This window comes from Equus asinus, chromosome 2, assembly GCF_041296235.1.
Source record: "Equus asinus isolate D_3611 breed Donkey chromosome 2, EquAss-T2T_v2, whole genome shotgun sequence".
NCBI lineage: Eukaryota > Metazoa > Chordata > Mammalia > Perissodactyla > Equidae > Equus > Equus asinus.
Genome location: NC_091791.1, coordinates 153,043,931 through 153,060,810, shown reverse-complemented (window position 1 = coordinate 153,060,810; position 16,880 = coordinate 153,043,931). Strand labels below are relative to the sequence as shown.

The window sequence follows — 16,880 nt, the reverse complement described above, 5'->3', positions numbered from 1 at the left end:
CTGTAGAGTTCTTCCGGATGCTGTGGCTCTAGATACTGGTCTCCATGATAGGGTGTGCATACTCAAAGGGATGCATAGATTCACTTGGGAGATATTGAAATAGAAGTAATCTATTTTGCAACAGATTTTTTAAATCATCATTTTTGGGCAATGTATTATAATGTACTTAATGCATTAGTACAGTATTGCATGAACACAAAATAATTATATATATATATAATATGCATGCTTAAAAATTATTTACTGATTGAGTGTATGGTCAGAAAGTTTGGAGCCCATTACACTAAATACCTATGTCTTTTAAAGAATTTGTCTGGGCTGACAAAGATAACTTTTAGTTAGAGCTCCTTTCTAGGTACCGATTTTTATACTTCAAATCCAAATCCCCAAAAATGAGAAATCCCTTTCTTTTTAAATGTACACATATAAGATATTTTATTTCAAAAAGCACAAGAACATTATACAAGTTTTAAATTTACATTTTGCAATAAAAGATATCAATATATGCATTATTTGTATAACTTCATCATGGATGGAATTTGAATCAGTGGTATAAACATGTTGCAGTCACTAAATATAGATCATCATCACAGTGAACCAAAATGCATAGTTGTTATGAACTGACAAATGACCACTAAGGGGTGAACTCACAGTCCATACACCAACATAATAAATTAATTATACAGATACATGTTTTTCTTCACTGTATCATTAAAATTCCTGCCAGCCCCTCACCAAACATTAGAAAAACAGTCTTGGAGCCATCCCGTTGAACCAGTTCCTCCACATACTACATTAAAGAAAATAAAGTGACTTTTTGCTTATTTGTAAGTAAACTTCATAAGCATAATTAAACTGTTTGCAATGACGAAGGCAAACAACTAGGATCTTTGATATAATCAGAAAACCCTTGGGCTGGGGACAGCGCTGAGACATACGTTCGCCTACAGCGCAGAGATCTGATCAATCTCAGCAAGTGGAACTCAAGCTGAAGTGGGTTCTTTGGCAGTAAAGGTCTGACTGGTCATCGCAGGACAGTCCCTGGGGTAGCTTGAGAGCTTAACCCCAGGATTTATGAAGTGAATATAAAAAGACTAGGAATAAAAAGTCAGTTTATCTTTGCTACACTGGAGCCAGTCAATTAGGGCAGAAGTCAGTGTCTTCTGTCGCCTGTTCTGGCTCAGACTTTCCAGCCAGACAACCCATCCAACAAAATTATATAAGAAATAAAGGGAAATATTCTAATCATTTAATCATGCTGGCAAATTTCACAAACCGAATACTGAATTTTCTGATCCTCAACCATCAATTGTTAGAAATTGTTCACTGGAGTTGTGTCTATTTCTTGATACCTTCTGAATAATAATTATTCAAGTAGAATATCATGATTGTGATTCTGATGCCTGTTCCTGCCAATCCCTTACTGCAAAATCCACCTTTTCTTTACTTTACATAAAAATACCAAAAAATCTAACCCAAAATGTGCATAATCAATCACTCTGCAAATAAATTTTTATTCACTTGCCTTTGCTGAGCAAAAAGAAGGTAGGAAAATGTTTACACACATATATGGCAGTAGTCACCAAAGGCAAAATAAGGTGGTCTTTGAATGCATCTTTCAAACTCCTAACATTACCCCAGAGAAAAGAGAAGCTAAAATGGAAGATTTCAATTTATCTTCTGCCTGCTGTTTTATATCACAAGTTCTTGATATAAAAAGTTAAAGCCAAAAACCAAGAAGTCTATGCACAGATTTGGGAGAGCTCTATTACTAACAAACAGGATGGCTCAACCACAGTGTGTCATAACAGGCACAGACCATTGGTCACATGACTCTTTTGGTTGTTTGTACTAGTCATAAAACCAGGGTTTATGAAAAGGTGCACACAGATAACAAATGAAAGATTTGTCTTTTACAAAGAAGAGAAGGTTCCAGGATTGGCTTAAATCTGATTGTTCTAATTTACAGCTTCCGTGCTCCATTCATTAGGGGGATTTTCTTATCCTCATTCGACAGTTTACATCAGAACCACTTCAAGTTTCTCAAAGTCAAGGAGGATGGTGCCACAATCAACAGATAAGTAAACTCACTTTAGAAATTTGCCTTTGGAAAGGAAAAAGTATAATTTCAAAGTTCAACAAAACTATTAGTGGTCAGAGGTGAGAATTACAGGCTCTTTGTCCCATCAGGGGTGAATAATGAATACATTATCCTAACTCTTCTTGAGGTCTACAGTGGGAAAAATACTTTTCCACACTGCCATAAATTTTGCTTTCGAAATGCCAGCTCTGTCCATATAGAGATTTAGTTTAATTTCTAGCTGAAACAGTAAGTGGCACATTAGGGGTATTTCCTTAAAAGAGAAATAATAAAAGATTCACGTTTTTGAAGACTTTCTCAATTGAAGTATGCTGCATGGTTTCTGCAATTCCTCTTTAGCTGCAAGGAAGACTATCACAGATTATTAGAATCTTGTCAGGGATCCTAAACTTGGAGGGGGCGGGGGTTGGGCACCAAATACAAAATTGTAGAAGTGTTAACCAACATATAAAATGTTCACAACTGCTTGATGTGACTTCATTTACCAGGTGGATGAAATGAAATGAAACAGGACTATGAAGGGAAATGTGTTTACTGGAAATATTAGCAGAATGAGACATGTAGGGTCAAGAAGCACTTCTTCAGTGTTTTGAAACAGAACACAGATTAACCTATGTCCTTTTTGTCCTTTAAGCATATGTTCAATATTTGAAAGCAATACTCCATTAAGGAATATTTTATTGATGTATGTGAATCTGGACACGGAGCAAAAGACCTTCCAACCCTTCCCCGGCCCTCAGAAAGGTCTCCATAATTTTGAATCAGTCTTCATTAGTGATTGTCCCGAGGCAGAGCTGGAGCTCATAGTAACTGCCAGTTGAATCCAAATAACATCTGATTAGTTTCCTGGCTCCTAGCAATCTCTTCTACGATGCAGTGTTGTTGCCACACCAAATGGAGCTTCCGATACCGCTCACGAGATAAGTGAAGGGGGTTGCCCCTCCTTCGGGGGAGGAAAAAACAACATGTAAGTTTGAATCAAATAACTGCTACATCTTTATTGCCTAAATTAGTCTGAACTCTTAAGATATTCTTGGAGCTGGGGGAAATCACCAGGACAGGGTTTTAAAAGGGATGTTTTCCTCTCACCATTGATCACTATGAACTTGATGGGTTACTTAGCTAAGCAAACAGAAATTTACTCCCTGATTATTCAGAAAACAGGTCAAGGATTCTGTGGGCATTATGGAACCCCACTTAAATGGCTAGCAAGGTCTCTAACTTGAAGCAGCTCTATTCTTTTTGGGGTGGTTAGCCTGAGTGGGGCTCTAGTGGCTTTTTGGCCTCATATAGTTTATCCAGCTTTGATTTCCAATCTTTGCACAGTAGACGTTAGGTCTGAGGTGTAACACTAAGCCCTCAAATTATATTCTGCTCCTCAGAATATTTGGTTATAGTTGTCCTTATGAAGCAACAAAGCTGGTGATTAGCAAATATTTAAATAAAATTACTACTTCACATCAATTTTAAGGTTGCACAATTTGTAACACTGTTTAACAGCTAATCTAAAATGACTGACGGTTGGCTGTTGCCAATAATGGGGAACTGTGAGATATTCATCATACCTGAGGCATCCAAGTGTCTCAGCTGGTTGGGTATTTTCAAATTGCCTAATTAATTTAAAAATTCTGCTCCTTTGTGCGCCTTTCTGGAACAACTCAGATCTTTATCCTCAGTCATTAACTACTTTCACCACTCTGCTTTTTCCTCCCTTAATCCAAAGACTATCTCTATACAGGTCAAATGCTGTCACAATATAAACAAATCTCTGTGTGATCAAAGGTTCCAAGTCCCATCTAGGAAGCCTATTCATTGCAAGCAATATTTCAAAAGAACAAAATTTCAGTTAAACAAAAAGAGACAGTTTATGGTAAGAGTATCTAATCTTTATCTATACGTACTTTTAGGACACTGTGACCTTATTTCCTCTTTCACTTAAGCCATCAGTAATACTCCAATTCTTAACATCAGGGAATGATAGAGAAAAGCTCAGGATTCTAAATATTTTGCCAATGCTTGGAAGCAAAGAAAGGCTGATATAGCTGGCTAATAAAAAGTTTCAACTATTGCAATGGAAACAATGAACATCCATTTTAAATCAAACTCCCTCACTGGACACTACAGATTTCTTTCTTTTGTGTATCAGTGCCAATTAAACCTTCTAAGTAATTCTGAAGAAAGGGTGACTAAAAATAATAGGAGCATTTAAGCATTAGAATGGCTGGTATCTTTAAAAATTTTGGAGAAGTATTACTCCCAAATTTTGGAGAAGCATAAAGTTGTTGAAAATGATATGTTACATTTAAGACGGCATCATATTTAATATTTTTAATTTGCTATTTAAAAATATCTCTCAATATTTAGCATCAGATTTTGTGTCTAAAGAACTGTTACAATCCATGTACAATAATGTGACTAAAATATTTAAAACCTTACTTGAGGCCAGGGTCTGTTTCTCCATATTCATCCAAGTAAGGGGCTGGATATGCACAGCCTCTGGCTTTACCTTCAACCAGGACCACTCTGCATTCTCTGATTCTGAAGGACAAAACAATCAACAGGAAATATTATTAACTGTATGTGTGCAAATGACAGGCACTGCATCAAAGTTAATCTAGAGAAAAGACATGGCGTGTATCCATTAGAAATCAGTATAAAGACAATATAAACATAGACAAACAGACTAAACCGTGTTTTGTCTAAATAAAAGAGAATGAATGTTGCTATTTTGGTGAAGCTATTGGAAAGGATCAATAGATTTAGGGAAATGGAATCAGTAACACTGGCTGAATATATTGAAGAGAGGAAGGAGGCTGTCCTACTTGAGCCACAAATGCCCTGGAGGATGGTGGCTGGGGTTGTTTCTCTTTTGCTTCTTGACCTATGACCTGGAGAGGAGAAAGAGCTTAATAGAAGAACAGACCCACATCCCCTACTCTGATAACCTTGGGCCAGAAAGAAAGTCAGCTAGAGACTTGTCAAATCTTTCCTGGTTACAGCCAGCCTCCAATAGCATGGATTAGAAAGATCCAGTTGGAAGGTACTTGGAACTCTCACAGCAGACAAATGGAGACATAAACTCATGCTTGTGTACATGTGTACAGAGGGGATAAGTACTACAGAGAGAAATTATAAAACAAATATTTGGAACGGGTATGGGTTTACTTGCTGCAGGTTCCCCAGAAGAAGAAAATAAGAAAAAAATAAGTGTTTGGGTTTGGCTTTCACACATTCATTCTCCTTTTTCCAGCAGAAGCCTATAAGCAATGATAATATATTAGTGCGTGAGATATTTGGGCTTATGCAAACAGAAACTACATTACACACAGGGAATGGACAGAAAAAGCACATGTATCCATTTTAAATGTTCTCCCTCTCAGGCAACTTGCACTCTGCTGTCACAAACTATTGTTCTACTCTTAGTCTTTTGCTGAGAGACCAGGGAAAACAATGGTTGGCTGATAGAGGAAATGAATTAAATTAAAACATTTAAAGGTCAATCTAAAGTAACAATTTATATGTACTTTTTAAATATAAGTTTTAGGATTCAAAGCTCCTTCATTATCCCTGAGTATGATACAATACCAAAGTAATCAATACAAAGTCTATTATATTTGTTTCAGAGTTTCCACAAACAATGAATATGTGAAGAGAATCCTACTTTTTAAAAATTTATTTATCTTCTCAAATACAATCTCATGGAACTAACAGGTCTGTACTCTAACTTCTGATTGATCATTCTTATCAACGTAATGTCCTGCCATAATGGCCTCCAGATTGGATCCAAATTCCCTAAGTTCATTATGAAGCTTCTACATCACTCACTACTCACTTTAGGAAAATGCAGACTCCAGCTCCACAGTGAAGTGCATGAAAAATGCAAGCACCAACCTCTTCCCCATTCACGATTTCTTGGCAGCAAATGTTCTGAGAACACAGTATGGCCCCACAGAAAAGACAGAGGACAGGGTGCTTTCGCTCATCATCTGCAGATCGTGGGCACCTCAAAAGGGAAGAAAATACTCAGTATCATGGAGAAACAAAAAAACATGATAAATCCAGGCAGCCATGAAACATGTTTTCATCACTGGCCGCTTTGCAGCAAAGAAAGCTCTTAAAACACAAGGAAATATTTAATTAGATGATTCCTCTTTAATATTTCCCCCTAAGAGGACTTAACAAAAAATATTCTGATTAATCCATAGTAAGAAATTTTTATTAAACATACAGTGTACCGATAAGTCTCATAAAGTTTGGCAATTAAATATGCCTTGAGATTGAGATGCATTTATACAATTCAGTCTTCATCTGACATGATCAATTTACAGTCAGCTGCCTCCTCTGGAGTGGTTTAGTCAAGCTTTGTCCTCACCTTTGGAGGAATAGGACCCTGTAGGTGTATAATTGTTTTTTTTAAAAAATCACAATTTGCAGTAAGGGTTCAAACACATTTCCCCCCATTTCTTTGAAGTATTGAGATCTTCAGGGTTGAAATGAGAGACTGCTATCTTTGAGCTGATGCAGCTTTCCATCTGGGAAACACAGCACGTCTTAGGAAGGAAAAAGTGGCAGAGTTGACTTGCTGGAACCAAGCAGTACTTTGAACCTGACCAATTTACACAGTAGCATGATAGAGCCTTGCTATTGTGCCCAAAGGGGGGCATCTCTCTCTGAAGTGACAATGGCTATCTCTAAAAAAGGAGCTTCCCATGCTCCTGTCTCTGCTGTATAATGGACATAATAGAAACATCAAGAATTCCTTAATTTGGGCAGTAAAAAATAAACACAACCACAGGAAAAATCCAGCGAGGCCCACAATAGGGTCAGAATAAAGAGCATCAAAAAGGATCTCCAATAGGGTATTAATAGTTTATTCTCTGATCCCCAGTTTCTCAGGCAAGATAAGAAAACCATATAGGAGCAGAGGGACTCTCTACATAGGTATTTCATTCCTGTTTCCTGTAGGTGAGGGGGCTATTTTCACTTTCAGAGGGTTGCTCCAGAACAGAATTATAGCTTTTTTTGGATAAAGCCAACATATTCTTTCACTGTTAGCACAGGATGCCTGAGTCTGAGTCACTAGCCATCCATCATGTAGAGGAAAACGGGGGCGATGTCTAAAGTATAGTAACTGAGCGGGCACTCTCTCACATTAGAGATGGCTTAGTCTTAATGGAAACTGGTGGTGACAATAAAACTGGAAGAGATCGTTAAGATGTATTTTCATTTTTACTTGAAACCAGTAAGTAGTAAGATCACCCAAGAGGATCTTCACTGTGATTAACAACTAACACTCTTCTCGGATCTTCCTAAGAGCCTACAGCATGATACCCTTTAATACCTGGAAGATAATCCCAATTCACTGGGCTTCTGTGGTAGCAATGCAGCCCTAAGATTAGGAGAATCACTGAATTTACAGCTGGATACAGTCTTTGCAATCGTTTAGCCAATTTTTTGAGGGCTGAGAGGTAAAGTGACTTGACCACTTCGTTAGCTGGCTGACCTTACTCTGCATGAGACAAGCAGTAAGGGAGCTAACGCTGGGTCAATTCTCTCTGGTAACAGAGGCCGGAGTATGGGCTGCCCTGTCCTCGCTGGGCCAGTTAAACCCTCTGGTTTCATGGCTCAAAGCAATGGTTATACCTAAATAAGAGAATTTCCTTAGTCATTGTGCAAGGCAGTGTTGCTCAGAATGGGCCAAAGAAGTGCTCTTCAAGCCCTCAAATGATCCTCAACTGCAATCCCTTTCTTTGATTCCTTCAAATGGCAGCATTTTTTTTTAACACATGACTAAGGACTACTAATAGTCACCTTGTACACCATGGCAGTTAACTGGAATTACTAATTGGTATCCTTAAAACAAAATGTAAGAGTTATTTGTGTTTACTGAGAGCTCTAATTAATTTAAGTTTACTAAGAAGTTTGGCTGCTGCACAATGCATAGTAACTTCACAAAATGCCTAACTACCTTTGGAATTCCTGCAATTTTGGAAAAGGATGTTTTGTTAGCAGCACCTCATCAATGAAGTCTTGAACAGGCTTTGATTTTCAGGCTGCTGAGATTCTTGCCTTTTAATTACAAGGTGCTGCTAGTTCCATGTCATCATTATCCATCTGTTTTGCTACAGGTGGTGGTGTGATGCCTGAGTGTCCAGGATACATAATTGCATCAAAGCAATTAGTACTAAGCAATTAGCCAAACAGTAATTTTGGCTTATTATTTTCAAGACATGATGTATTGTGATTCAAATATGAAATATTCACACACCAACAGCTAAAGTAGATATGAATATAATTTCTCCATTCAGTGACATTTCATTGGTGGTGTGCTGCTCATGAATTTGTTATTAAATAACTTACATCACATTATAGCAAGGTAAGTATAAAAACAAATTATTATTAACTTTATAGGACACTATTTTACCATTTAGAATCATGTGTTTAAGCTCATGTTGTTCTCCTACAAAAGTAACTAATAGGTAATTCATATGTGGTATTAGTAATGAACATAATGTAATTTGTTTATTTTGCTTCTCACCAGTCTTTATCATCTAGTATTACTTTGATTTGAGAGTGATCAGTGAAAGGGAAGAGGAAGATAAAAAAAAGCTTGAGAAACACTGCTTTAGAGTAGTATTTAATCTGATTGAGGTGGGAGAGGACACAGGGCCAAAAAAGGCTAAGGGGGTATATGCCTCTCTCCAGTATCCAGACTGGACCCTGAGTCACAATGCAGTTATCTGTTTTACTGTTATAATGCGCTTCCACATAAGATTTTGTTTGGAAAAAAAGGGTTCTTCAGTGTTATTTCAGTGAATGGCTGTGGTCACCACACTGTAAATATGCAAAATGGTGGCTAAAGAAAGATGTAGGAATTATTTCTAAGTGTGCTATTTGCTTGTGAAGTTAAAAACAGTGTTATTTCCGTGAGTGGATGTGTTGACCACACTGTTCTACATGTAAAACATTATTTTAAGACACGTGAATAAATGATGATTCTTAGAATGCTAAAAAAAAAAAAGGTTCTTGTAGCTTAAAAAATAAATTTGAGAAGAGATGTCACAGATGATGGTGTAGCAGGGAGCTCCAGGAATTGCTTCCTCCACAGAAACAACTACTGATCTGGCAAAAACTGGAACTCTAGAGTCTAAATGAACATTTGTAGTGTCTAGATGAGTGCTTGACAAAGAAAGAGGCTGGTAAACTTCAGTGAATTTTGGCATTTTGTGTAGTGGCTATCATCCCCTATCCCCTGCCCCACAGCTGGTAGCTATGGAGTGGCTGCCTATAATCCTGGTACGACTTGCTGGTGCTGGGATAGGCAATAGGTTCCTTGTCCTCAAAAAACAGACCTGTGTTTAGTTCTGCCTGGCAGTTCACTGAGGGGCTGGCACAGATACTGGCTACTGCTTCAACCTCCATAGGCTGAAGCAGCTTCCTTGGTGGTGATGGTGGAAGGGATTTAAAGAGAGAAAATATTCTTTATATTTTTTTCTTCTCTTATTGGATCCAGGCATTTAAGGAAATCTCTGTCAGTTCACTGGCTGACCACAGAGATAATGGAACAGAGACTTTGGTGAACACACAATAAGGAATATAGTCTTTGTAAAAAAAAGTTTGGTAAAGTCATTAAGCAGACAACTGCAGCCTTTATCAAGTGACAATGGCAGTTCCTTGGGATAGAGGAGAATCTGATTGTCAGAGTCACTACATTACAATATTCAATGTACAGTTCTCAACAAAACTTATAAAGCTTACAAAGAAAGAGAAAAGTATGGCCCATTCTCAGGAAAAAAAGAAACTGACAGAAATCATTGCTGTGGAAGCCCAGCTGTGAGACTTAATAAACAAGGACTTTAACTTTCTTAAATTCGCTCAAAGAGCTGAAGGAGATCATTGACAAAGAGCTAAAGGAAATTTAAAAAGTATGAAAGATCAGGGAATATCAGTAAAGAGAAATTATAAAAAGGAAACATAAAAATGTACAACAGCTGAAATAAAAACTTACTAGAAGGCTTCAACAGCATATTTGAGCAGGCAGGAGAATCAGTGCACTTTAAGGCAGGGCAACTGAAATTACTGTATCAGAGCATAAAGAAACGAGAAGGAAGAAAAAGGAACACAGCCTAAGGGATTTATGGGACCCCATCAAGTGTACCAACATATACATATATTCTGGGAGTTCTAGAGGGAGAAGAAAGAGAGTAAAAAATTTTTAAAAGAAATAATGGCCAAAAACTCCCCAAATTTGTTTCAAGACATGAACCTACACATACAAAAATCAAACTCAACTATAAATTCGAAAAGATCTACACTAAGACACATTATAATCACATTATAATCAAACTGTTGAAAGTCAGAGACAAAGAGAGGAGCTTCAAAGCAGCTTCAAAGCAGCCAGAGAGACGTAACTCTTCACATACAAGGGATCCTCAAAAAAAATTAACAGCTGACTGCTCATCAGGAACCATGGAGGCTAGAAGGCAGTGGAATGATATATTTAATGTGATGAAAGAAAAAAGCTGTCAACTAAGAATTCTATATCTGGCAAAACTATCCTTCAAAAATAAAGAAGAATTAAGACATTCTCAGATAAAAAAATGCTGAGGAAGTTTATTGCTAGTAGGCCTGTCCTACAAGAAATGCTAAAGAGAATCCTTGAAGCTGAAATAAAGAACAAACATGGTAACTCAAAGCTATACAGAAAAATACAGGTAACTGGTAAAGGTAACAACATATGTAAGTATAAAAGCTAGTACTATTGTAATTTTTGATACATAACTCCTCTTTTTGTTTCCTTTATGATTTAAAAGACAAATGATTATAAGTCTATGTTAACAGGTACACTGCATAAAAATGTAATCTGTGATTTCACCAACATAAAGAGAGGAGACAGAACTGGAAAGAAATAGTTGATGTATGCTGTTGAAACTAAGTTGGTATCAATTCAAATTAAATTTAGGATGTTAACTGTAATCCCTATGGATACCCAGCAAAGCTGCAGGATATAAGATTAACACACAAAAATCAGTTGTGTTTCAATACACCAGCAATGAACAATCCAAAAAGAAAATTAAGAAAGTAATATCATGGGGCTGGCCCTGTAGCATAGTGGTTAAGTTTGGTGCACTCCACTTTGGCAGCCTGGTTTCAGATCCTGGACAAGGACCTACACCATTAGTCAGCGGCCATGCTGGGGCAGTGACCCACATACAAAATAGAGGAAGACTGGCACAGATGTTAGCTTGGGGCTAATCTTCCTCAAGCAAAAAAAGAAGAAGATTAGCAACAGATGTTAGCTCAGGATGACTCTTCCTAACCAAAAAAAAAAAAACAAGAAAAGAAGAAAAACAAAGAAAATTTTATTTACAACAGTATCTAAAAGAATAAAATACCTAGGAATAAATTTAACCAAGGAGGAAAAGACTGGCACACTAAACACTACAAAATGTTGCTGAAAGAAATTAAAGAAGGCCCAAATAAGGGAAGGCACTCATGTTCATGGACTGAAAGACTTAATATTGTTAAGATGGCAATATTCCCCAAAGCAATCTATAAACTAATGCAATCTCTATTAAAATTCCAATTGCCTTTTTTGCAGAAATGGGAAAGCCAATCTTCAAATTCATATGTAACTGTAAGGGGCCCCAAACAGTCAAAACAACACTGAAAACGAAAAAAAAAATTGGAAGGCTCACATATTACAATTTCAAAACTTACTATTAAGCTACAGTAATTAAAAAGTGTGGTATTAGCATATGGATAGACTTATAGACCAATGGAACAGAATTGAGAGTCCAGAAATAAACCCAAACATCTATGACCAATTGATTTTCAACATGGGTGCCAAGACTATTCAATGTGGAAAAGAACTGACTTGAAAAATAGTGCTGGGACAACTGGAAACCACACGAAAAGAAGAATGAAGTAGGACCTCCCACCTTATTCCAAAAATTAGCTCAAAACAGATACAGAGCCTAAATATGAGAGCTAAAACTATAACGTTATTAGAAGAAAACACAGGGGTAAATCTTCATGACTTCAGATTTTGGCAATGGATTTTTAGTTTTGACACCGAAAGCACAAGCAACAACAGAAAATAGATAAAATTGACTTTTATACATCAAAGGACATTATGAAGAATATGAAAACACAACCTATAGAGTGGGAGAAAATATTTGCAAATTAAAAATCTGATAAGGGTTTAATATCCAGAATATATAAACAACTCTCATAACTCAATGACAAAAAAGACAGTCCAATTACAAAATGGGCAAAGGACTTGAACAGACATTTCTCCAAAGAACACAGACAAATGTCTAACAAGTGCATGAAAAGATGTTGAACATCATTAGTCATTAAGGAAATGTATATGAAACCAAAATGAGCTAACACTACACCCACGAGGATGGCTTTAATTAAAAACACAGAAAATAACAAGTGTTGGTGAGGATATGGAGAAATAGGAGCCCTAGTACACTGCTGGTAGGAATGTAAAATGGTGCAGCCATTGTGGAAAACAGTTTAGTGGTTCCTCAGAAAGTTAAACATAGAATTACCATAATGATCCAGGAATTCCACTCCTAGGTATATATATATTATACCCAAGAGAAAAGGAAATACATATCTACACAGAAACTTGTATATGAATGTTTACAGCAGCAATATTCATAACAGTTAAAGGGGGAAACAACCTAACTGCCTATCAACGGATGAATGGATAAACAAACTCTGGTATATACTTACAATGGAATATTATTTAGCCAAGAAAGGAAGGAGGTACTGATATACGCTACAACTTGGACGAACCTTGAAAACATTATGCTAAGTGACAGAAGCCAGACACAAAAGGTCATATATTGGATGATTCCTTTTACATGCTATATCTAGAATAGGCAAATCCATGGGGATAGAAAGCAGATTACTGGTTACCAGGAGATCAGCAAAGAGGGGAATAGGGAGTGATTATTCAGTGGGTACAAGATATTTCTCTGGGGTGATGAAAAAGTTTTGAAACTAGAGAGAAGTGGTGGTTGCATAACACCATGAATACAGTAAACGCCACTGAATTGTACACTTCGTCATGATTAATCGTATGTTATGTGGTTTTCACTTCTAAAGAAAAAAAAAAGATTGGCAATCACTGTTATAGAGATGTTCAGTGGTCACTTTAAGCAGTTTTAATGGTGGTGTATACCAATTGCAAGCTCAAAAAAATTTAAAATATATATTTCTTCTTACCTGAAATGAGAAGCTTGATTTAGGAGGCAGCTATAATCATCAGGAAGCTCTATTAAACTATTTCTTTTTCTAGGGTACCTGGAAATGTAATGTAAAAAGCAATTTTATGAGTAAATAAGCCCAGATAAAAAAGTGACCAAGTAATAGAAGGAAGACTGTCTTAAAAATAACAAAAGGATCCATGCTTGCAATCCATAGTAATTCCCACTGTTGACTAGATTAAATCCAAACTTAGCCTAGAATTCCCAATCTTTCATCAGTTGGCTTCTTTTCCAGACTCAACTCCCACTACTTCCTAATAGCTAGATTTCTATACTGTCCAGGAAAATAATATAAAGAAGTGGTTAAGAATAGAGGCCTTTGAAATCAGACAGACCTGGTTACAAATTCTAACTTCTGTGACACCTGACAAATCACTGAACTTAAATCTGTATTTCCTCGTCTGTAAACTGAGGATGAATATTATACTTTCTTAATCATAAGACACACCACCAATTTAACAGTACATTTTTTTTTTTTTAAAGATTTTATTTTTTTCCTTTTTCTTCCCAAAGCCCCCCGGTACATAGTTGTATATTCTTCGTTGTGGGTCCTTCTAGTTGTGGCATGTGGGACGCTGCCTCAGCGTGGCCTGATGAGCAGTGCCATGTCCGCGCCCAGGATTCGAACCAACGAAACACTGGGCCGCCTGCAGCGGAGTGCGCGAACTTAACCACTCGGCCACGGGGCCAGCCCCTTTATCAGTACATTTTTGAGGGTGGGGTGAAGAGAAACATAAAAGACTCATGCTGATTTAAGAAATGTTAAATATGAATAATACTATCAAGGAATCTCACAGAGCTGTTGAGGACTCAATAAGATAATGAAGTGAAACATAATACACTTAGTACTTGATATATGTTTGCAAATGTTATTATTCGTTCTTACCATACTAGACAAATTAAAAGCCTTGCATGCATGCCTTGGGGAAGGTCATCTGAATAACATGGGATTCTCTCCTCAGACCCCAATCAATTTAAATTATACAATTCATTCTATGTTCAGCTAAAAATTATTTCCTCTAAGACTAACCTTGCATCACTAAGAATCTCTTACTCTTTAAATTTCTGTAGCATTCAAGTATATTCCATATATTATTATACTTTTCTTATGTCTTGAGTTTATGTACATAATTAGATTACAAACTACTCATGACCAAAAGCTGTATGTGTTCTGTCTTTTAACTCTCCCAGAATATTTTAGTACCATGCAGGGGAAACAGGTAGATGTCTAAACGGCATTATATGAGATTAACAGTCCTAAATATACTCATCTTTTAAACTTTTCTCTCTAAGATCTTTCTTTTCTTGGTGATGGGAATACTACTGGATCTGAGCACAGGAGCTAGATCTATAATCTCTAAATCACTGAAGTTAGGTTAAGGGGTAGGCAGCACATGGACATTTACAGTGAAGGTGAAAGGAGTTCAAGGGGTGAGAAAAGAAGGTGTCAAATGTATACCATCTCATAATGTTTGCTTAGCCACAGAAAAACAGTACTGGTGTTAATATTTAAGGCTGGGGGCCAATTCCTCTGCTTGTTTATAGATGCAATTTAATTTGAATAAAAATTAGACATTGTACATAAAACAAACCAGGCCCTGGAGGAGACACACAGAAGATAGGCATGCAGTTCTGGCCCTCGCTGAGTTTGCTGTTTAGTGATTTACGGCTCTGGCAGGTATACATGCAAACACACGTGAACACACACATATGAGAGGATATATTACAACAGGCTTCAGGGAGGAGGGCGCATTTGAATTGGTCCTTGAGGAAGAGTGGATTCTGATTGGCCATTAACTTTAGGGAGACAGGAGAGCTGAAGAAAAGATTTGTTGGGTAGTCTCTAAGCATAAGAATAGGAAGGGAAGAGGAGGAGGGACTTGTTCTAGTCATATCTTATTTTATTCTCAAAAGGAAAAAGAGTGGTTTATATGAATACTGTTGCTAGCCTCTGATTTTAACATAGCAGCAGCTCCAAGATGCCATTTCCTCCTTTGCCTTTTAATAGACAAGCACTAGCTTAATGAAGAGGAGCTGGTGGTATTAAACAATTTAAGAGGGAGAGGATAGCCACTCTGAGAAAACAATCAATAGAAGGAAGAGGGGCTGGCCCCATGGCCGAGTGGTTAAGTTCGCAGGCTTCGCTTCACCAGCCTACGGTTTCACGGGTTCAAATGCTGGGTGAGGACATGGCACTGCTCGTCAAGCCATGCTGAGGCGGCATCCCATATGCCACAACTAGAAGGACCCGCAACTAAAAATATATAACTATGTACCTGGGGGGCTTTAGGAGAAAAAAGAAAAATAAAATCTCAAAAAAAAAAAAAGAAATAGTAGGAAGAATCTAACTTCTGGCAAAGACCTAAAGAAATGTAGGAAACAATGTACTGTACTGAGTGAGAATGAAGAAGACAGACTAGAAAGCATGCTCAACAAACCAACTTCTTTTGGAAACACAACTTGTAGATGGAGGAAAAGCACTGAGAGGTGAAACCAACCTGACGATAGTGCTTTTTTGCTTCAAACAGTTTAGTAAGGCAGGATCTGCACACCACCTGCATGGGGAGCCAAGAAAACAAGCAAATGGGTCATCACACTTTCAGCACAATAGTCATCAGCAAGTCATTCTCTCCAAATCTTTCTGTCCCTTCTTTCCAGGTTTCCTCTGCTAGACTTCTTTTATCTTACATCTTAGCCCTCTTTCTTCTCTCTTTCTTTTCTCCTCTTCTTTTTTGTGTCCTCCTATTTATTTTTCCTCCTGTCTTTTATTAATTTCTTTTTTAAAGGGTTTATCAATCAAGTTCTTACTAGAAAAATGGAATCCATTCTGAGTATTTCAACAAGAGGGAATTTAATACTAGGAATTGGTAAGAAAGGTGATGAAAGGGCTGAGAAGCCAAATAGGAGACAAAAAGGCAAAGCTACCCAAAGATTAGCCAATACCAGGAAGCTACCAGCCCTCCCAGGCTGGAGGAACCAAAGGAAATAGTGGTATTACTAGAGCCCAGGGGCCAGGGTCACTGGTGGATACTGGAACCAGAGTAGACTTGTTTGGTGGAAACTGGAGCCAGAAAAGAGCTACAGCCACTGCCTGCGATGCTCCACAAGGCAGAGAGGTGGCCTAAACACTCAGGCCTCTCTCTTCCTCCTGGTCTCCAATATCCTGCCAGCGTCTCTCACAGGCCAAATGCAGGCGGAAGTCAAATGACAAGGGAGACTGGGAAATATGGCCTGCATGGGTCAGGCCCTTGCATTACAGAGCAGAGGATAAGGAAAGGCTTTGAGGCAAGCAGTGCCAGAAATGGTACAAAGGGCCAGGACTTTCTGTTTCAAAGTTTGAGTTTTTAACATGACACTAGAACAGCAAGTTCAGAACATATCAACTCCAAGAATATAAAAGTAAAATTAGTATAACCTACTGTTATTGTACTCAACACAATGTGTGATGCTGATTTTTAAATTTTTTAATCCATTTTGATTCATTTTTATCAAACTGG

General features: G+C 37.5%; 1 protein-coding gene across 1 annotated transcript in view; it reads right to left on the bottom strand.

Moving 5' to 3' along the window:
• Positions 1-404: 404 nt before the first annotated feature.
• Positions 405-16,880, bottom strand: part of UBR1 (ubiquitin protein ligase E3 component n-recognin 1) — a 166,584-nt gene continuing 150,108 nt past the window's right edge. Inside the window, exons 44-48 of the mRNA XM_070502794.1 lie at positions 15,882-15,938; positions 13,343-13,420; positions 5,934-6,104; positions 4,538-4,639; positions 405-3,044 (exon numbers count right to left, since the gene is read on the bottom strand). Of these exons, the coding sequence (XP_070358895.1) occupies positions 2,903-3,044; positions 4,538-4,639; positions 5,934-6,104; positions 13,343-13,420; positions 15,882-15,938 (550 nt within the window). The 3' untranslated portion in view covers positions 405-2,902. The remainder of the gene's footprint in view (positions 3,045-4,537; positions 4,640-5,933; positions 6,105-13,342; positions 13,421-15,881; positions 15,939-16,880) is intronic.